The sequence below is a fragment of the Rhea pennata genome, chromosome 2, assembly GCF_028389875.1.
Source record: "Rhea pennata isolate bPtePen1 chromosome 2, bPtePen1.pri, whole genome shotgun sequence".
NCBI lineage: Eukaryota > Metazoa > Chordata > Aves > Rheiformes > Rheidae > Rhea > Rhea pennata.
The window spans coordinates 143,671,919-143,694,577 of record NC_084664.1 but is presented as its reverse complement, the minus strand read 5'-3'; the positions used below and the strand labels follow the sequence as shown (position 1 = coordinate 143,694,577).

At 37.4% G+C, this 22,659-nt stretch overlaps 1 protein-coding gene across 1 annotated transcript; it reads left to right on the top strand.

Annotated features, from left to right (window-relative positions):
- Positions 1-335: 335 nt before the first annotated feature.
- On the top strand, positions 336-20,769 carry RIPK2 (receptor interacting serine/threonine kinase 2). The gene is made up of 11 exons (XM_062568558.1): positions 336-541; positions 3,375-3,528; positions 4,771-4,926; positions 7,272-7,429; positions 9,593-9,642; positions 9,974-10,135; positions 13,260-13,345; positions 13,513-13,608; positions 14,241-14,346; positions 18,472-18,651; positions 20,162-20,769. Exons 1-11 carry the CDS (start codon positions 336-338, stop codon positions 20,485-20,487), a joined length of 1,680 nt encoding a protein of 559 aa, XP_062424542.1. The 3' UTR covers positions 20,488-20,769.
- The last annotated feature ends 1,890 nt before the right edge of the window (positions 20,770-22,659 follow it).

Sequence of the window (22,659 nt, the reverse complement as noted above, 5' to 3'; positions counted from 1 at the left end):
GCGGCGGGCCGGGCCGGGTCGGGCCGGGTCGGGCCGGGCCGGGCCGGGCCGGGCCGGGCCGCGGCAGGGGGGACGGCGCTGCCCTCAAGCACCTCCGCAGGGCGCTAACGAGCGAGTGCGGGCCGAGGGGAAGGGGAGAGGGGGGAAATAAATAAATAAATAAATAAGTAAGTAAGTAAGGGGTATCGGGAAAGGAGGCGGGGAGAGGCCCCGCCGCGCCGCGGGGCCGGGCCCGGCCGGGGCGGGCGGCCAGGACCCGGGCGCGGAAGCGGGCGCGTCGGGCGGCGCCTCCCCGCGGGGCCGGCGAGTCGCGCCTGCCGCGGCGCAGTGCGAGGATGAGCGGCGGCGGCGGCGGCGGCGGCGGCGGCGGCGGGGGGCGGGCGGGCGCCATCAGCTGCGCCCTGCCCTCCATCCCCTCCAACAAGCTGCCGGACCTGCGCTTCCTCAGCCGCGGCGCCTACGGCACCGTCTCGGCCGCTCGCCACGCCGACTGGCGGGTCCCCGTGGCCCTCAAGTGCCTGCGGGGGCCGCTGCTAGAGAGGTAACGGCCAGAGGGGCGGCGGGGGCCGGGCCGGGGCCGGGGCCGGGGCCGCGGCGGGCAGGGGCCGGCGGCCGCGGCGGCGGCGGCGCTTTCCGGCCGCGCCCCGCGGCCGCCGCCGCGCCTGCGGGCAGCTCCCGGCGCGCGGAGCTGTGCGTGCCTGCACGAAACACACGCCGTGTGCGTGGGGCCAGCGGGGACGGAGCACGGGTGTCACGCGGAACGTGTCACCGTACCCGCTTCCGAACGCGGGGGCGCAGGGAAAGCCCCCGGCAGGCAGGGCGCAGCCGGTGATGTTCTGCCGCAGAGCCGGCAGCCCCCGTTCGCCTTAGACGGTTGAAGTCTTCTGGCTGTAAACCTGCCTCCTCTCCTTTTTCTTTCTTTTATTTTTTTTTCCTCCCCTTTTTAACGTCTCGGTGGCTCTCATCTTTGCTGCCTCGTTTCCTTTGATCTGGCGTTAGGTGCTCGGGCAGAGTAACTTCACTCAAACATAGATGTCCGTGTGTATATGCGTGTGTTTGTGTATGCGTACGCAAGAGGGACATGGGTGCGCACGTGCGTGTCTGTACGTGGATGGAAAAACTTTCCAACTTAGCGCAGAAGACTTCTATTCCTGAGACTCAATATGGTAGAATATAAGACAAGTTGTTTCAGGCTGTCTAACCTCTTGTTCCCCAGGTATGCGTACACAGGCTTTATTTCTGAAAACTTGCCAAAGTGAAATTAAATCTCAAACATGTTTTTAAGTGGGAAGTTTGTGTTCCCTGTTGTTGATAATTTTATTAATGTTTCTTTTGTCTTTCAGTTAAATTATCTGCTTAAATCTCCACTTTTATCTTGAATATGGTGCTTATCCCCTCAACTTGATTAGGAAAAAGCAGTAAATACTATTTCTAGCCTTGCTAGAATTTAGATCAGTGTGACATGAAACCCAGGAAATTTTGACGGAAGGGGAACTGAGGCAGCCAGAACAATTCAGCCATCTACCTTGTGCCGTGCAAAGCTCGGAAATGCCGTGAGAATAACCTGAAGCTGTAAGAAACGTTAAGCCTGAGTTTTTTGTGACAGGAAAATTGCCAGTTGTATTGTAGGCAGCATAGGGCACCGTTCTGTAAACGCTGTCAGGAAAAGGGAAGTTCGCACAGCAGGTCACTCCCCGAACAGGAAGCCGCCGCTGTGTATCCCAGAATTTGGTCTGTGCGACCTGCTGAACGGCAGGGCCTGTTTTGGGGCTGTGTGTACTAGGGTTGGTGTTACTCAATGCTCCTGTTATGGAGCAGAGAAAGGTGAACTGATTTACAGACGCAGGAATAAACCTTGATATGTTGCAACTCGGTTTCCCAGTGACAGCAGAAGCACATTTAGATCTGCCTCATAGGCTGGGAAAGTCCCTGCTTTCCCTTAGTCTTTTAGGAGGCTTTTCTTGAGGCCTGCCTTTTCTCTCTGATCATTTTCAAATTTCCTGTAATAGGAGCTGTTTTATCCCAATCAAAAGAGATGTTGCTTTTGTATTTCCTACCTATTGAAATCAAGGACCAGCAGCTTTACATACCTCTAAATTTTCAGCTTTTCTGTCATAAAAGCAGCATGCTTTAGTTCTCTAGGCTTCCTTTTTGTTCCCCATGTGCTCTGAAGGCCTTTTGGTTGTGAGGACTAGATCTGCACTGACGGGTCCAGACAGACTTGAAGTCTTTAGTCTGTGCTCTGAGCTGAATCGACACAAGCCAGCTCTCATCTGGGAGCTGTATGGCCACATTAATACAGCATTGCGCTGAGAAAATCTTGATAGGCATAGACTGTTAGCCTGTGTGCAGCCCTACGCGGCCATGTAGCTTCTGAATCAGACCGGCTGGCATCCAGATGGTCAGTCTTAGATGTGCTGTAGTAGTCCAGTATTTGAGTATCCCAGTCATGCATTTGTACTGTGCCAGTCTCCACTGATGTAAAATCTAAATCTTTTTTTCCCCCTAGAATTATCTTTCTTAGTCCAAGTATCTTCACTACAAGTAACCTGTATGTTCAGAACTTTTGAGACATAAAACATGCCAAAAATTGTCTTTGTTATTCTTAGAAATAAAATTGTACTCTTACTTAGTTTTAAATAAAATTTCAGCTGCTTATATTCATGTGTGACAAGGTATATTTATGTCTTTGTAAAGATGCAGTGGGCTCACGTTTATGAGGAAGCTTGGCCTTACCAGAGAGCGTTCACACCAACCACTAAATTCAGGTGTCAGGTCAGCTTCTCTGTGCTCCCTGTATAATCAGGCAGGGCCCAGTCTAAGAGAATAATTTATGTAATAACAAAGCATACTTCATCATTCCTTTTCCTTCAGAAGCTGAAATTGTATTCTTTTCTCACTTATGTTATTTTAGTGCACATCATTGTCCACTGAGTTAAAACAATTAGAAAACTGTGAGCTAAGTTTTAAAATCTCTGTTTTATAGTAGACAAATAGAGGGCCTCTGTGAAAACTCAGTATTTGAAGATGGGCAGTAAAATAGGATAAATATAGTTACCTGTTACTGTTATTATGGTTACACAGGATGGTGAAAGTTGTGTCCTCATTTACTGGAAACATGGGTGAAATGTGTTGTGGAAATAAGAGATATTTGTGCCATATATCTTGTGCTTGCATTTCCAAATTCTATTTTACCTTGCAGTATCTTGTTATAGAGACACTGTAGTAGAAGATAAATTGTGAAGGATGGTGATACTGCATGTAGCAATACAATTAGATAAAAGCAAATTTAATGAGGCTTACATTTTCTTTGTATTATTAGTACAGTATTAGTAGTATTAGTACAGTAACCCCCTTTTTTCTTTTTTTTTAAGTGACAGAGATCACCTTCTGAAAGAAGCGGAGATACTTCACAAAGCCAGGTTCAGTTACATCCTGCCAATTTTAGGAATTTGCAATGAACCTGAATTTCTGGGGATAGTAACAGAGTACATGACAAATGGATCATTAAATCAGCTTTTACACGGGGTAAGTGTACTTAAAGCTCTTAAATACAATTCCTGGTTGGTTCAAATAGACTGTGATTTCCATTCTTAAAGGAAGTAGTATAGTAAAATTTAATATTAATAATATTTCAAATTAAAGAACAGTCAGCCTGGGTTTTCATTGCTCAGAATTTCTTTTCCCCAAAAAGACAACTGAAGTCAATAGACTTTAATTTTATTACATGCTTTCCTTTAATACTCTGCTCCATAACTGGCTTAGTGATGAATTATTATATGTGGTCACTTAATATCTCGGTTGCTCTCTAGTTAGAAGCTGAAATACTTACATTCACTTCAGTCTGTGTTTCAGAAATATTGGCAGTGTAAATATCACAAAAAGAGGTATTTGTTTCATTAATATGACCTTTTTTAAAAACATAGACTCTTTTGACTCTATTTTTGCAAATTTAAGCAGATACGGATGTTTCTATTGTGTCTTACTTTCAGGAGTACGTCAGCTTGTGCTGAGCTCTCAGCTGCTTCCATTAGCTTGATCAAGCATCCAGTGTTCTAGTTTAAAGCTTCGGCAGTTGTCTCCATAGCACTGTACCTCTTCTGTACCTTTAGTCAATGCATACCTCATGCGTTAGAGTACTCAACTATGTACTTTTCACTAAGGCATTAATGTCAGTGTAACTGTTAATACTTCAGTAGAAAATTCTTGCAATTTTTTAGTGATGTAGTTATATTTCCAAAGATAGTGTTTTTGTGGTTAATTTTGCAATAGTTGGAAAAGGCACAGAAATGATCTCAATAAATCTGAGCTGAATTTTGCCTGTACACCAACATGTAGTATGACTTTGGACTGACATATCCATTTCTCTCCCCTACCCCTTTGCAATGTCAGTTGACGATATGATTTTTGCTTTCCTTTGGATAATCTGTGGATAACAAGTTTCATGTAGGAGTTCATCTATAAATCTTATTTCCATATGAGTAACATGGTAAATATGCTATTAACACATTATGTATAGCAATCATGAACTATTACATGAAAGAATGGGAATATAACATTGCATGATTGACATTTATGCATTTGTTTTAACAGCTAATCAGTCTCAATGCTCAGTTACACTTTTTTAAGGAGTTGGCATAATGTGTTTAAAAGATTAATGATTGTATAAGTCACTTTCTTCTTGTTGTAACAGTCTGTATTATCAGTATTGTCTGTCTGTTGATCAGAACAGAGAATTCTATTTTGGTTTTGTGGTTTTTATTTTACTAGAAGGATGCATATCCTGACATTCCCTGGTGCCTGAGATTCCGAATCCTTTATGAAATTGCTTTAGGAGTAAACTATTTGCACAACATGAATCCTCCATTGCTGCACCACGACTTGAAGACCCAGAATATTTTACTGGATGATGAGTTTCATGTTAAGGTAGAGTTATTTAATTCTTTCATTCTCCCACATCCAGAATGAGCCAAAATGTTTAGCTATTGCAGAGGAGGAGGAGTGGGGACATGGCCATGTGGAGGGGACATAATTACATTCAAGGTTTTTTGTTTTATCCTTATGGACAGAGCTTTCCAGTTTCTCTGAAAACTCTGTTCTGCTCAAGTGTGGATTTGATCAATCTAAAAAGACCAGGTCTCCAGAATTTGGGCTGTTTGTGCCGTAAAAGTGTCTGATACTCAATAGTAGTGATGCTTTTGCATGAAAACCTTCCAGGGGTACCTGTGCCTGGACCTTTCTGAGTAGAAAAGAGAAAGTGTTCCTGCCTGAAGTGCTCTGGCAAATTCTTTCTGGAGAATAGTGATACCAAATTCTAAAGTTAATGTCATTTGGTATTTACCATTTAATATGTGCATATACTGTTAGAGTGTAGTATAGAATATGTAAAACCTAACTGTGAAATTTGAACATTCTGATATGAAGCAGTGTAATTTAGAACAAACAAATACGCACGGAGAAACGATATTAGTTTAAAAGCTTAATCTTCCCTTCTAAAATCTCACTGCTCTGATGTGAAAAAGAGATTAAAAGTACTAGTGATAAAATGGTTAGGTTCTTCCGTAATTTCAGTTTTGTTTTTTTTAGTAAAAGAAACAATACTTGCTTAAGTTTGGTTTCTTTTTCAGATCCTCTCTTTCTACAGAGTAGAACGTACTCTTAAAGAGAGCATTTGAGAAATGAGAGAGGTTTTGCATTTAATTTGTACTTCAGTACTAATACTTCAGTTGATACCATGTAGTGTAATCTGTAAGTCCTGTGAGCAAGATCCAGTGCTGATTTCTTAATAATAACCACTTGAAGGCCTCCATTCCAAAGAGGTTTTTCTTGGCAGCAAGGCAGCTTACGCAGCTTCCTCTCCACTCACACCCTTGGCAGGTCACTCTTCCTCCCACTCGCTTGTGCTGATACTACCATCTCTGGAGCTTCCTGGTAAACCTGATTGGGGAACTGCTCCAAGTAATTATTCTTCATGTACACTTTTTTTTTTAAAAAAAAAATCCCTATTAGCACAGGTGCTGTTCTCTGCTTGACCATGTATAAACAGTTGCCTTGCTAAAACAAAAAAAGGGCATTGGCCAACTCTGTATCTTCATAATGGAGTCTCTGGAAGTCTGGCTTTTTAAGCTGGTTTTGGAGGTGAAGCAAGATCCTCTAATTTATAACAAGTGCCAGGAAATGTAACAAGGGTTATCATGTGGGCTATATATAAAAAGTTGCATGTGCATAAAATGTAACATTTATAGAGCAATTCTGAGTGTTACCAGATCTACTGAGTGCACCTGAACAGCTACAGGGAAGAAACTACAATGATGAAGCTGAGTTGCAAAGACTGAAAGTTTGTTTGTTTGTTACTATGGATTTTGTTTGTATGCTCTCCAGAAGGCTTATTTGTATCATCTTAATTGCCACAGTGCTCCCACAGGCAGCTTTGATTAGAATCATTTTGTTCTTATATGTACACTGGAGAAGTCCAGAGCTTGTAGCTGGCTACATTTTGCTTCCTGATATGCTGGATGCTTCACAGCTCAGACAGCTAGTTTACTCTTCCAGCTCCTTTCCCCCTACCTTTAGTCTAGTCTGTCATTCTGCTCCCTGATTTGTGGATGCCTGGAAATGCAAATTAAAGTCAATTAATTCTTTATGAAGATACACGGTAAGCCCTGTAGGAAAGGACAAGGAGATGTTTTGGGGAAGGCTGCAGAGTCCACAGTAAGCAAAATATTTGGTAACTTTTTACTGCCCAGAATTTCAGAATACCAATTTTGCTAATTCTAGTTAAATATTTAATAGTTTTTCAGATGAGATGGACTGCTCTAGTCTTAATCTGTTAGAGCAACTGTCCCAGGATGTCTGCAGGCTCAGATATGTCGAGTTATTTTGATTTATACCAAATTTGTGTTTTCCTCACAAGCAGTGGGGCTAGAAATAAACAGTGGCTTTCCATTTGCTTGTTTTAATGAAAGAAAGTGATTTTCTGGAGCAGTTCTTTAGACAAAACTGAAATCCACAGTAAATTCTCCAGCTATAGAGTATATAGAATCCTTCTTTAAAAGAATAGGAAAGGATAGTAGCATAAGTCATGAACTAAGAATGTTTTCTGAATTGCAGATAGTATTTTCTATTGCTAAGACAGTGAAATACTTTTTACATGTCAGGTTAAGGACTTTAACCTAACAGTTCTTTCAGGTGTATTTCCAGAATTTATAAAAACAATTAACAGATAAATCCAGTTATTCTTCTCCTCAGAATGACTGATTTGTCCTTTCCAGATTGCAGATTTTGGCTTGTCAAAATGGCGTGTGATATCTATGTCACAATCACGAAGCGAAAGCTCCTTGCCAGAAGGAGGGACTATTATCTACATGCCACCTGAAGACTACAATCCCAGTCAGAAAACCCGCGCAAGTGTAAAACATGATATTTACAGGTATCTCATGTTGCTTTCAAGTGGACTTTGCAATTTGAATTCAGCTTTGAGTTATTGGACTTAGTGTATAGTGCATTTTCAACAACTTTATTATTTTCAGTAATATCATAGCCATATAAGCAAAATGAATGAGAAGAAAAAAATTGAAGGCTAACTGGGATTTTTGGTCATTCATTGCTTTAGAAAACACTATGACAAGTAAAATGCTCCAGAAACTAGCCTATAATTATGGTTAATTTCATTTATAGAAAACTTTACCTATAGAGAAAAGGTAGGGAGGAAAAAAACCTGTTCACACTTTATGTCTATTCACATACCCTTGTAATTAATATATATCAATTAACATAATTTGCAGGATATACTTGAGGAAAGAAGAAAAACAAATTTTTGGAAAGGGGTTAGAATAAAAAACAGAGTAATGAGGGTAGGGAAAGTATACAGAGAGATACCTAGTAAAAGGATAATTTTATGAAAGTTTGGGTAAATTTACCTCAGCTCTGCTGAGCAGTATCTGGAAATAGTAGAGTCGTGACTTCCTGTATTAAAAAGATGATTGCTCTTAGGATATGAGAGATATGATCAGCTCATTTGAAGAGGTTTTGAGAGCTCAGATTATCTGAACAATCACGGATGGAATTGTTATGAGGAAGTGGAGGCTTAGCAGCTATGAACAGGCATATCACTGTGACAAAGCCCATCTCTCTGTTACACTCTACCTTAGATTCAGCTAACTTTGACAGGATTGTATTTTGGTGAGAGATGAGCCAGTCTCAGAGGGACTTACTTACTGATTGCTTGGGAGAGCATTAATTCTTTTAATTATTCCTTAAGGAGCACACAAAGCTCCTTAGCTTTCCTATTTTTTGGATAGGAATGTCAATATACCTGCTCTCCTTACCCTTTAAGGAGAAAATCTGGTCTAGGATGACATTGGAAAGGACTGACGATATATAATGGGGAGAGAAGGAACAGTGTGATATCTTAAGTCATCTCTTCTGGCCCTTGATTTTAGGGGCTAGTATATTAATGAATGAGTAGAGAAGAGAGAGACAAAAGGTTTGTTAGAAAAACATTGTATACAGAGGAATAAGAACTGAATGGGAGAAAATAAGAAAAGATAAGTAAAAGGAACTTAACAAACTGTTAAATCAGGAAGGAAAGAGAATATTTTAAAAGAGAGAGAAAAAGAGTTAAGGTAACAGTATAAGAAGATATGCTTGTTGAAGACCGGAAGAGAAATGATCAGAAAGGTCATATAGAAAAATCCATGCTTAGTAGCAGAAGGAGCTGCTGTGAAGAAGAATTAATAAGGGAGAACATGAATAATGTAAAGAGAAATCAGCAAGAAGTGATTTGCTGCAGTGTTGAAGAATAAAGAGAATAATGTTTAATTGTAGAGAGATTCCAAACTGAATGAAATGCTGGATGTTAATTGTTTATATAAACATCTTAGTCTATATAAACTAACTGAATAGTTAATTGTTTGCAGCAGATAAGTCTGAATATTATTGAGATATTAAAAAGCTGAGTAGTGTTAACTCTTGTAAAAATAACAGTTTACCCTGATAAATAAATCAGTATTCTCGAATTTTACAGGAGTCCATGGCAAACAGTCTTTCTAACAAAGATTGGTTTTATGACACAAATTACTGTGAATTGAATAAGTAATTAAGAAGGCTTAATTAAATGATTGATTTTAAGTACAAGTTATGTTCTTAATTTTTTCTATTCTTGCTAGTTGATACCTGTTGAATTACACAAAGCTTAGATGTAATTAAATGTAACTGTGCCCAGGGCAGCAGAGAGACACTTAGGCTCACTTTAGGTTGCCTACTGAGATCTAAACTGGAGGCTTTATATTTCACTCTGTTTGTAATTCACTGCATGTAGTAGAGCAGGGCTGGTGCAGATTTGGAAGAGGTGCTTATGCTCCACATAGCTTTTCTGTGCTTAAAAATATGAACTAGTCCCAGTTGAAGTCACTGGTAATATTCCTAGTAGTTTTCTTACACTGGAGGCATCATAGTTAGCTGTAGTCAGTCCAGTGTGTGCCATGCAGGATCATTTTAGTGAATGTTTCTAGTAAAATGTAAAGCTGAGCACAGTGCTTTATCAAGTGGCAATCTAAAATAATATATTTTATACTTTTTATACTTCAAACAGCTATGCAATTATTATGTGGGAAGTGATGGCAAGGAAACAGCCTTTTGAAGGTAAGAACATGTCTTAATTTACTTTCCTAGTCTTACATATAACCAAAGCTGATACCTTGGCACATGAGAATTTTATTTTAGAGGTTGTGTTTTAATCATCCTACTTGTAAGTCTTTTGAATGACAGACTGAGTTATTTCTCAATTCAACTCTCCTTCTCTATTTTTTTTAACATGCCTAGTTATTTGATAAATACGTTTTTTGGTAAAAAGAAATAACTGCTTTCTTTTGGTGAACTATAAATACTATGTCTGCAATCTATACTATTCCTCCTGTAGTAAATGTATATATTGCATATATTTCTAATGAATGGATGATATCTATTTTGACAGAAGTTATAAACCCCTTGCAGATAATGTATAGTGTATCACAAGGACAGCGACTAGACTTAAGTGAAAAAAGTTTACCAATGGACATTCCTCATCGAGCACTTGTCACAAAATTGGTAGCAAGTGGATGGGCACAAAATCCAGACGAAAGACCATCGTTCTTAAGTGAGTTTACCTGGCATAATGAAAAAAAGATTTTTAAGTTGCTAGATTTCTGTCTAATGCAGTATTTATAGAGCACTGTTGCAGTCACAAAAGGGAAATGGTAAACATCAAAAATTACATCAGGACAGCCATGTTGAATAAACATCATATGATAAGATGCTTGTCTGCTTCCATCGTGTCTATAAACAGACATTTATGAATGGAACTACATATGTACAATAAAACCAGCTTGTTAATTGGAGTCTTTTGTATTTGTGGTCTCTGTAATTTCCTTGTGGAAAAGTAACGCCCTTTGTTTAACTACTTGGGCTGTATTTTTTGTTTATTTTTAAAGGACAGAAGTAGTGAAAAAAGTGAAGTATACAGTGAACACTGAGATTTATGAGCAATCTGGTGAACACACCAGCAAATTATTGCACATCAGATGAGCTATAGTGACTTCACCTTGCATTGCATAATACTGATATAAATCTTTTTTGCTGATACTTCATCTAAAATGTTCTAAATTTCTATTTGATTGTTCCACCACCAGGAGTGAGCAGGAACTGTGGTTGAACCCCCACATTTAACTTTCTCCTGTGCTTTTCCCCTTTCATTTGAAAGTGTGAAAAACTTATTAATTTTGTGGTAACTTTTGGCTGATGTTTGGCTGTTGTGTAAAGATAATGCCATCCTAATTGGCAGAAAATAATTACAAATTTTCAAATGCAAAATTTGCTCTTTTTAGTGTTGATATAGTCCTGTATGTCAAAGTTGTGAATCTAGCAATGGTTCATGCAACTATCTAGCTGGGCTTGTTTAATTTAAATATACTTTAAGAACTCCCTCCCTTTTAGAAAACGTGATCCTAATTATGTAGGGAAAGCTGGATTACACTAGAAAAGCAAAAAGTAAAATATGAAAGTTACTAAAAGCATTCAACTTTAGAACAGTGAAAATAGCTCTAGATTAAACAGCCCTATATTTTAAGAGTTTTTCACTGCTTAGATGGAATATGAATTCCTTTTACCTGAAATACTTTTTTTTTTATGCTATAAATACAGGTTAACAATGTTGTATTTTTATATTTGGTGAGCAGAAGCTGCATTATTATTTTTAAAACCATTATAAGCTCACCTTTTTTAAGTTGGAAAGTGTTAGAAAATTGAGGTATCTCAGAAAGAAATTTTTTGCAGAGGAAAAAATTGGGACATATATAAACACACACTGCATCTTGGTGTTTGATTTAGTGGCTGGTACAGTCTAACATGAATCGCATGCCCTTTTTGAGGCATTTTTATTTTTATTTTGAATAACATATTGAAATGTTATTTGGAGTGAGTCTAGTTTATTTGATTTTAATTTGTGGATTCTTATTTTTCTCCAGCTAAGAAAATAATATCTGGTCACAATATTTTTTAAATTCAGAAAGAATAAACACGTCATAATATTTCCTTAGACGTTCTTGTTTTCCTGTATAAGTTAACCAAAAAAAAAAAAAGAAAAAAGCCAGAGAAGTATGAAAGGCTGTGGTCGCACTGAAGGAGTGATTGCTTGGAGTATGTAGTAGAGTGTGAGCTATCTTGGTTTCTGTTATTAGTACTATTTTTATAGTAAGATAATCTTTTAAGAAAACATGCATTGCTCGTCTTTTATTCTACTTCGATAAAAAGAAAGAGGAAGTAAAGCTAGGTTTTTAACTTCGTACAACAACAGTTGTAAACGGTTTCAGGGAACTAAAGCTCACTGAATGGGAAATTCTGCAATTACTATAGCACAGGAAAAAAAAAACTCAATTCTCTTTTTCTTAATTAAACTTGAAATAGAAAAGCTTAGATAATTCATCTGTTCCTTTTATAAACGAAGGGAGAAAGACTACTTTTTCTCTTGTTTTTGCATAGAGCTATATTTTTGATGACTCTAGTTTTGAAACATATTTACAACTTAATAATAATGCAATAAAATGCAATAAAATGCAATAAAAGTTAACAGTACTCATACTTCAGTATTGATAGTTGACTGCCAATCCTACAACTCCATTTTAGCTGATGCAAAAAAACAAGAATCCTCCAAGAATGTGTATTGAGGATGGCAGTGAAAAAAGTACTATGGAAAAACTATTGTAAAATTAGAGTAAAAAGTAAAACTACTTTATCAAAGGTACATTATGACAGATTGTCAGAACTGTGTGTTTTGCAGGATCGGTGATGCTCATAGAGAAGCAGTAGAAGTTATGATACGCTATTGTCCTTTTTGAGGTTTCCTTAGAGTTGAGCATAGTTTCAAAAAGGCATTTCTGTAATACAGTCATCTCAAAATTGAAATAATTGTTCTGTAAACCTTGAAGAGAGTAAGGGAGCATGGCATAAGTTGCCACTTGCTTAGTGAATTCTCATGTGCCTCCTTGTGTAAGTGGATGTGGTTAGGTTTAGCTCAGTTGGTTAGAGTGTGGTGCTTATAATGCCAAGGTCGTGGGTTCGATTCCTGTATGGATCACTCATTTGAGGGTTGGACTAGATGATCTCCAGAGGTCCCTTCCAACCTTACCAATTCTATGATTCTATGATGTCTTAATTTCTTTGATATACTGCTCTTGATGAGCATGAGGACGTTATCATTTGAATTCACTGGATGTGATAAATACCTTGACTATCATTGTCTTTTCAAGGCCTTGCCTCACAGCATCTATTCTGGATATTGCTGTGTGGATTCTTCATTTATTTATTTTTCTTTAGACCTCTTCTGGAGTGGAAAGACATCAAGCCACTCTGAGGGCTTGTGCTTTTTTGCCCCATTTAGCAAATTAGTCTTACTAGGTCTGCCTTGGAATATGGCAAACGCATCAATTTATCCATTCTAGGAATGCAAGACTTGCAATCTGACACAGTCCTGGATCTCTTTTGGTACAGAGTGCTGAGGTACCCAGGCTACTGATTAAAACAGGGTTTGTTCTATAAAAACTGTTGTATTTTAAACAGGTGAGAGCAAGAAACTTCTGTTTAGCAGCATAGGTACTTTGATGTGTATCAATAGAGAAAATAATTCTGTAAATATAAGAATATATATTTTGAAATGTAACAAAGCTTTAGCAATGTGAAAACTACCCACATTAAATGATTCAGCAAAGTATTCTTTCTTTATTTAGAATGTTTGATAGATCTTGAACCAGTCCTGAGAACATTTGATGAAATAGCTATGCTAGAAGCAGTCCTTCTTCTAAAGAGATCAAAGGTAAGTAGATTTTTGTTACAGTCATAGAAGATGAGTTGGTAACATTTCTTTTAGCAAGCAAAAGTTATTTCGTTTGTCATTTACCTAGTATTGTATCTAGCTTAAGTGTGTGCTTGTGCAGACCTGTCATCTTGTAGCCAAAAGCTAATACAACACATCTCTTTCAGTTGCTATATGAATCACAGTGTATTCACAAGAGTGGAAAGAAGACAAATGCAGATCAGACATCTCTAAATATACCTCTGAATCTTAATCCACAAGAGGTAAATATTTTATATGTTGCATATGGTTCTTCCATGATATGTCAGCATTATTAAAGATCTTGAGAGCTTTAAAAGAGGGAGGAGGAGGTTAATTTAGTGAGGGGGAATTGTTATGCAATTTACCTTCTTATACAGTCAGGGAAGGCGTAAAGTGCATTGACTGAGTCAGGCTGCAACATACGCACAACCATGTAGGTAGATAGATAGTAAAGGGTAGGTGAACAGAAATAAGAAGGCCATGTTCAGTGAATCCTCAAAGTGTGGGAAAGCATCTGTTCTAAGAGGAGTGTATAATGCAGTGTCTGCAAGAGATTGTCTTTGCTCCCTTCCATTTTCCTGAAGCTTGCTTATATAAAATCATATAGATTTCTTTTTAGATTTTGATTCTTAATGCTTTTTCTGTTCATTCTTAATAATAGTCAGTCTTGTACACAAAATGGCTCTCAACTTTGGAAAAACACAGGTATTAGGATTAGATGCATTTTTTTCCTGTCTTACTGTATTTTAGTGGTGCTGTCCATTGAGCAGTAAGACTCTAGGAAAAAGACCGTGATGGGAAGCTGTTTTGTAAATCATTGCAACGTCTTATTTATTTAATTTACATTTTCATTATATAACTCGATTCATTTCAGGAAGTGCATTCTGCCTCCATACAATATGAGGCACTTCCCCTTCAGAGCATCCCTCCAGATGTATCAACATTCAAGTCTGTTCCCAAGTACAATATCCTCTCATCAGGTAGAGACACTCATGACTTCATATAAATTAAGTTACCTTTGCGGCGTTATGATCTCATTGTGATATTTGTATTTGTAGATAGTAGGTAGTTGGATTTCTGTTTATGTCAGAAAAGAAATTCATTTCATTGCTGTAATCTTAAAACTCTGACTTAAAAATAGTGTGTTCTAGCTCTGACTTTCTGTCACTTGGCAAATCCCCACACACCACAGCTTCAGTTTTCCTATTCAGGGTAAGGAGTGCAGTAATACTGTTTACTTTCCCTTCAGATTCTTGGCAGCTTAGTTGTTCATGAAGTGCTCCGAAAAATTAAATGGCTAAACATTTTGTGGGGCTCTTACAGCTGAGTAAACTGAAAGTTTCTAATACAGCCTCTAGATCATTTCTCATTCAATAAATAAAAAGGCTTTAATAAATAGAGATTGGTTTGGAAAAGTGTGTGCTGATTTTTGCAGTTATCACCTTTTGCCTCAAAGGTTGAATGAAATTTGGCAAAATTTCTAAACAAAACTCAATTTTGAAGTGTTGCTGACATCAGAGGATCAAAATACATATACCCATAGCATCAAAATGCCATGAGATCCAGATGGAACAGCAATACAATGTGAAATTAAAATTGCATTTAACTCTTTCTTTATAAAAGAATGCAAAATTATATATATTTCAAATGAATGAAGCATCCTTTGGCATTGCAGGGAACCAATGGTGTAAAAGCACACAACACAATTGACTTTACTGTGGTAAGTTAAGGCATCACAAGTGTGCTAGGACACTGCAAAACTGGAGATACTCTGGCAGAAATAGGAAGAAAGCAGTTTCTCTTTCCAGCTGCTGTTACAACACATCTGCAATTCTCATGCAGGCACTCAGTGTACTAGAAAGATATAAATACAGTCTGAAATTCCAGGGAAAATACAAATTATACGAAACTCGAGGGATTTGATTTAGTAAATGTCAGCAAATAAGTGTACTGTGATTCCACTATAGTTCCTTTCAACCCAAGTATTTATCAATATACATATCACAGAAATCTTAATGAAAAATAACATTTAGTTACTAAGCTTAATAAGAATATCATAACAAATTTGAGAAAATGGAATATTATACTGAATATGAATATGGAGTATAAATATAATTAGATAAGATAATGATAAATGTTGGCCCCTCTTGGTGCTGATTCCTGTTTAAAAACTGCTATATTTGCCTGAGGGGATCATCGAGGAGATCATGGTGACTCCATAAAGGACTGCCAACTGATCAAACTATGTTGTATGTATGTATATAGACTGTACAGACTGTGAAAATAGTATCTATTAAACTGTTTGTCACAAGCTGTCCACCCTGATTATAAAACCATTATTTTGTCCATGTGCAAAATATCAGTGCTTAATGAAGAAGAGCAATTCAGGCCATGGCATTGATCTGTGTTCTATTTCTAACCACAAATAGAAACATTGAAATTTCCATCATGACTGTCTATGCCCTATCAACTTTGAAATAGTTGACAAGAAGATCTTGTTTTCATACCTATGCTGCCTAGAAAAAAATACATGAAATTCTGCGTATAGTTTTCATTTATTCATTCTTTCATTTAATTCTTTGTGGGAGGTCTCAGAAGGTAATGTTCCATAATTTGTTAATGTATATTGTTGGGAACCAGTTGTGCTGTCCTCATTATTCTAGAGAGTGTAAATAACAGAGATAGCTATAATCTGTCCTGAAAAATTTACTTTCTAAGAAAACAGGAAGTTCATGTTAATGGCAATGAATCCCATCAAGTATAAGATGCAAGTTGTAAAATTCTATCAACAGTAAAAATCAAAAGCTTGGAACTGTTGTCTGCTCTAGCTGTTTAAATGTTGCCTGATTTGTTTCAGATATTACAGCAGAAGAGATACCACCATATTGCTGTAGTTACTAGCAGATAGTTCACTCACACTGTTTCATCTGCAGACCTTTAACAACATTCTAACTATTTTAAAGTTTTTCCTCATGTGAATCTTTCAGTCCAAAAATGTTTTCAGCTTTGTAATTTATGTAAGTCCAAGTTTTGCAAGCTGCAGCCCAACATTGCAGCATTTTTATCATGGACATTTTAAGGAGTGGTATTTTGGAAATGTTAATTCTGAGTCAAAACCATAGTTCAGTGAGTTCATCTACTGATCTTGGATTTTGCTGAGCATTTTTGGGAACAAGCTAAACATTCTTTTCAGAAATTAGGCTTTATATTTCAGTTGAGGAATGTGTCCATATATATTCCAGAATCTTACTGTGTCTTGAAACAATGCTGATAGGTTGTTTCAGCATCTCCTCCTTTACAACTTGCTTCTGAGCTGGTAGGTTCTGCAGAGGAGACTATTTTTCTGTCTGCAGCTTCATAGTCACACTTAGGTGATATACAAATAGGTCTCTCAACATTACATTTAGCACTAGGTCTGGTAAGTACTTCTTGAGTCATCAAGTCCAGTCTTTTAGTATTGTAGGCTCTCGTGCCATAGAACCATATTTAGAAACTAGTCAAGTTCCAAGTAAAAAATCTTCTCATACTTTGCCAGTATCTGCTTAAGATAATTTTATGATGAAAAGCAAAGTTGTCTCTCTTCTTACTTTGCCAAAATTAGATGCAGTTGAAATACCTTGGAATTTTAGTTTTTCTCACTCACAAGCATTCTTTTTTACAGAATAATCTACCTGTTTTTTTTTTTTTCCCTCATCTCAATTTGGAATCATTAGCATCAGCTTGAAGGAGAAATCTTGGTATTGTATTTTGTTCCAGCTAATTTCCACTTCTATTCTTCCAGTCTTCTAGGTCAACTTACTCTTTCAGAATATCCTCTGCCAATTTCATTTGTATGTTTCTATTCTTTATGCTGTGGTCACTAGTCAAGGTCATTCTTCCCTACTGATAAAATCTCAGTTTTGTCTCTAATGTTAGTAGAGTTGTGTGTGTGTAGAGGTCTATAGCAGTCTATCCAGTAGTACCTTTTAAAATCTTTTCCTAAAGGGATTTTTTACTCAGAGCTAATCCTTCCTTTTTCTCATTCATGCAGTATACAACATCTGCTGCATCATATATAGATATAAAAGTCTGCCCCACTGACTTTCTTTCCTGAAATAAAATACTAGTAACTATGACTTCTAGTCCACATTTTTTTAGTAATCAGAGTGTAATTTCTTTCACTTTTACCTATTTCCATTCCTTGTACTCATGGCCACATTCTTCTACAGGTCAACATCCTCATCTAGGAATCTACCTTCAGGTTCCCCCCATATGATGGGTATATATAAATCCTGAGTTGTGCATGGAGCTACCTTTCTTCATTATGTCTTTAGAGGCTCACCTGAATTCCTATATCTGCATCTCTAGTTCTAGTTAATTTTCCTGAAACTCTTTATCAAGTGAAACCATAAAGCCTGTAATGAAAACTGCAAACAGAATTAGGCATATGCCATGTAATTTGTGGCTGATTGGCTATTTGTCATCCTTTCTCTGAGTCATCCCTGCTGCTGTTTCATATCAGCTGTCATCTTTTTATACTAGCTGATCCTGCAAATAGAAATGATTAAGCTTCCTACCTAATAAAATTCCCTTTTTTCCCTTTCTTTGTAAAAGTTCATATGGAGCGTTCTTGAAGTCATGTCCTGTCTTAACAGACTGCCAAAAGCTTCAGTTGGCCTCCCACTGAATATCACTGTTGGTCTTCATATTCTTTCCCTCTACTTGAGTCTTTTTTTAACCTTCTTTGTACTGTCAAAATCCCATGGAATTAATTAGTATGCTTTTACACTGACTCCTAGCTACCTCTCCAAACACTTTGAGAAATTGTCTTCCAGTCCCTACAGAATTTTGTGTTGAGCAGAGATTTTTAAAATTCACTTCCACCAGATGCATTTGTTCTCTCCATGTTCTTTTAAAAGAAGACAAAGCATAAAAAATCACAAACACTCAAACCCTGATAGAAGACAAGGGATATAAATATACTCAGAATCTAAGTGCAAGGAATAATGTGTTGTGTTTGAAGAGAATTTGGGTTGTGTATAATTTGTTTTATGGAATTGTTCTAAATAATCTTTGATGCTTGTATTTTACTTGAACACAGAAGTAAAACTCCTCTTTCTTTTAAGATGGAAATTCAGGAGGTCTACACTCCCTCAGCAATGAGAGCATGGATGAAAATCTCTCTGTTACCCAGAGTGCTAAACTTCTTGCGCATCCATACAGTTATTCTCCCTCATCTGACAAGAGCATTTCAAGTGCCTCAAATTCCGCTTCATGTATGCTGCGGTCATCACCAATTCCTTCAGGTATAGCAAACACTTATACAATTCCCTGGCCCACAATATGTGTCCTATGATTGAATTTATGCATGTATGAAATGGAAACTAGAACTGCTGTTCATCTGTAAAATGAAAAAAAAGCACACTTCCAATAAAGAATGACCATAATTATGTCCCTTATATTCTTAAGTGAGTAAAATTGATGTATAATTTGTCCTAAATGCATGTACCCGTAGTTCCTAAATTTTTCCTTTTCTTTCAAACAACTTTAATTATTGGTGCTTTGGTTTTTCCTTTCTCCCACTCCTTTTACATAATATTATTTCCTCTTTTTCCTACTGTTCTAGGAGTGCTCCAATCCAGCAGATTGGGAAAGTAAGGCTAGAGGCAGCAAGATGGGTTAAATTCTCACTTATCTCCACTCTATGGATTGTCACTTGCCTTTTAGTAAAAATGGGGCAAAGAGACACAGCAGCTTGTCCTCAGTATCTCATCTTTAATGGTCTTCAGTATTAGTTGAGAATCACTAAATAGCTTTTCTATGTATCAAATACCCATTAGAAACGTGTTTCGAAAAGGATGAAAACAAACATTAATGAATGTTAAATTATTCAGCGATTTATTATTTATTTTATAGGCTGCATGATAACATGCAATTTTGTAAAGATCTGCCACATCATCCCTTTTTTGAAATTTACAGCTCCTAATAAAGCTCTGTATTGAAATTTAACAGTACTTTTTGGAGCACTCTAAACTTACTCTGTTTCTTTCCAGCCTCAGCAATTCAACAATTCTATGATTCAATTTTAAATCCTTCATATTTCTAGGTGTCTGTGATGACCTAAATTTTCTCATTTAAACTTGCCCCAGATGGAATCTTGAACTTCATTTTATGAGAAGTGTCATAGGCTTTGTTCCTTTAAACAATTTCCCTTTTTCTATACAACTACAGCATGGGGAAAGGGGATGTAAGAGGCACACACGCAGTGTGTGGAACACTTGTCATCTTAGGGGTCCTCATGGATATTAGCACTGAGAGTAATTAAGATTGCTGTGGCAGTTGAGAATCTGGAAAATATCTTGGCTGAGACTTGAGAATGAGTATTCAAAAAGACATTCACTTTAAAGTACTTTTAGAAAGAGTAGACTAGAAAAACAAGTGAAAGAGTCAAGAGAGAGAACAGAGTTTTTGCAGCCATCTAGAGGAATATCTCCACACAATCTTGAACCAGATGTACATCCCTGCTGTGGTGGAGGGCTCATATTGCTAGCAATATGAGGGTCTTGCACTGTTTCACTGTACGAGTCCTCTGCTTGAAGAGGGTATGGAGGAAGCTGCGGAGACATTCTCAGTAAACTTCTCTTTTCAGTAGGATTTTTACTGAAGTTACCACCTTATCTCTTTTCACTACCAAGCTGGGTATTTCACACCAAAAAACAAGATTTAAACAGATCGTCTTTTTTGTTTTTACATCACTATTAATTAACAGATGGTTACAGTACTAATTATTTTTTTTTAATTCCTCCTCAAACTCAGATATTGTTTTGGAAACTATACAACAGAATGTAGCTCATCAATGGATCCAAAGTAAAAGAGAAGAAATTATTGATCAGATGACTGAAGCATGTTTGAATCAATCATTAGATGCTCTTCTATCAAGATTTTTACTGATGAAAGAAGACTATGAACTTATAACTACCAAACCTACAAGGACATCAAAAGTCCGACAACTGCTTGATACCTCAGATAGCCAAGGAGAGGAATTTGCCAGAATTATAATACAAAAGTTGAAAGATAACAAGCAGCTAGGACTTCTGCCTTATCCAGACATTGCATCTAATTCTCTAAAACTGCATCTTTAAATTTACTGTTTCTATATGAAGCCATGTAAATATTTCTTACAAGAAGAATTCTTATTTCTCTATGGTAGTTTTATATCTGTGCTGCTTTGTAATTATTATGCTTTTGAATGGTCTCAGAAGAGACATTGGGTTCACCTAGACTGCATTTGGTGAGTTACCAGTTAATCAATTGCAGGGCAGCCATAAAGCCAAACACTTGCCACGTACTGACTCAATTCATGTAAGTATTTTGTTTATATGTGACAAAGAAAAAAGCAGTAAATATTTCCTGTTTTATATTTTTTTCTGTTTATGCATAGCCTTTTCTTTTAGCTGACAACATTCAAAAAACCTTTCACTAAATCTTATTTCCTTACATCTTACATCTTCCATACAAACCAGTACCAATTGGTATTGTTCATTCTCCTCCATCTAGTCTTTCCCATAGAGAATTAGCCATGCTGAACATTCCTCCCAAGATATCTGAGAAGAACCACAGATGGGAAAAAGCTTATGTTGTATTTTACAGGATTTTTGATATATTTTATTTTTTCCCATTTTATTGCTATGGCAGGCGCTTCAGACTTCTGCACAAGAAGTGCAAGTGTGAGTCAAAGGAGGAACCTAGGGGGCAAGAGAAACATCATGCTGATCATCATTGTTGCGCTAAAATCTGATACATTAGAAAGGGTGGAGCCTTGCCTGATTGGGTTACATCTCCTTAAATTACTCTCGCATGTAGAGTGTGATGAGATCCACTTACAGCTTGTAATGTACAAGGGAACCCTCATTTACCTTTGTGGTCTGACACAAAAGTCTACCTCTTTTCTCATGTTGCTAGATCAAACCTCCTTTTTTTCTTTTAAGTATTTACATGAAGAGCCACAATTTGGGTCTGCTGTACCAGAGGTCAGAGGTCAGGTATGCACTGCCATGCCAGGTTAGTAGTAATCTGCATGGGCCTTTCCCGTATGGCAGGCACCGTGGAGGTAGCAGAGGTAATGTTTTCTATTGAGAGGAAAATGCAATGTCCTGACCTACCTTAACCTTCTCTGGACAATGGTCACTAACATCTCTTTCCATCTAAAGGATAATACTAAATATTTAGGCACAAATGGGGCCACCTGAGAGTAAAAGGTAGGCGCTTAGCTCATTTCAGAAAGCTTTAATGACTTGGGTGGCTTTAAAACCAGTTAAAAAATTACTTTTTTTTTTTAACTAGAACACAGCACATGCAAATGACTTGCATTTTAAAAGCCGCAATACATTCTGTTAGCACTAGCTAAAATTTGGGAAAATTCCAAGTTCTAGTACAAGAAAGCTTGTATCTGCTTATGCTGTCTTATGAAAAGGAGCAGATAAATGAGAAGTCCGAAATGATGGCTATTTGGAAGCCAATGGAGTTGTGAGATCTGTCCCACTTCAATATAATTTAAGGTTCAGTGTGCAGTAATGGTTACCAGCAGCTTACCTTAGATTTTTTTCAGTATCTGACATAACTTATTTTGTGAACTGAATTACAATGATGTGATATATAATTTTGGATAGAAGGGCTTTTTTGTAGATTTTTTTAAAGTAAGTTCTTGCAGTAAACGGGGAATTTTTTATTTTACCCTGCTTCTGTGTTTTCATCTCTCTTTTAACTCTGAAGATTGTAAAATTCTAACTAGAACATAGTTAGCTGAGAACAGAGCAATAGTATAAAGAATGGGTGTGGGTTTTGTAGAACAGACTGGAGGTTGACCAGCAGGGACAGGCTCTGAGGAATGGTGTCAGCCATGCTGATAGGAGTTTGATTCCAGACCTGTGCATTTCATTACAAGTCGCATTCCAAACCATGGTTTGTTTCTTATTAATAGCTCGAGTGCCTAAAGACAGATTTGTTGTATGAGGGTAGTCTACCAGGTAAAAGTCTAAGGTCTAAGTATAGCTTTAAACACAATGAACAATGCCACTATTTAGAAAACTGATAGTTCAAGACATTAAAAGGTACTTGCAAATGCTGAGATTTTGTGAATGTTAAATGTTACTAAATAATTAAGGATGTGGGAACAAGAATGAGGGGAAAGCAATGAATATTGTTACATCAAGTGTCAGCTACATTCCAGTATTCTTTGCATTTTCTATTCTCTAATTATTTTCCTTTCTTTTTCAAGCTATATTATTCTTGAATTCAGTCTTGGTTCCTGAGAT

Excerpts from the sequence above, each read along its gene's own strand:
- RIPK2 (XM_062568558.1), top strand. The coding sequence starts at position 336 with ATGAGCGGCGGCGGCGGCGGCGGCGGCGGCGGCGGCGGGGGGCGGGCG. Across the intron at positions 9,643-9,973 it reads AAGGAAACAGCCTTTTGAAG|AAGTTATAAACCCCTTGCAG; the intron begins GTAAGAACATGT and ends CTATTTTGACAG. Across the intron at positions 10,136-13,259 it reads CGAAAGACCATCGTTCTTAA|AATGTTTGATAGATCTTGAA; the intron begins GTGAGTTTACCT and ends TTCTTTATTTAG.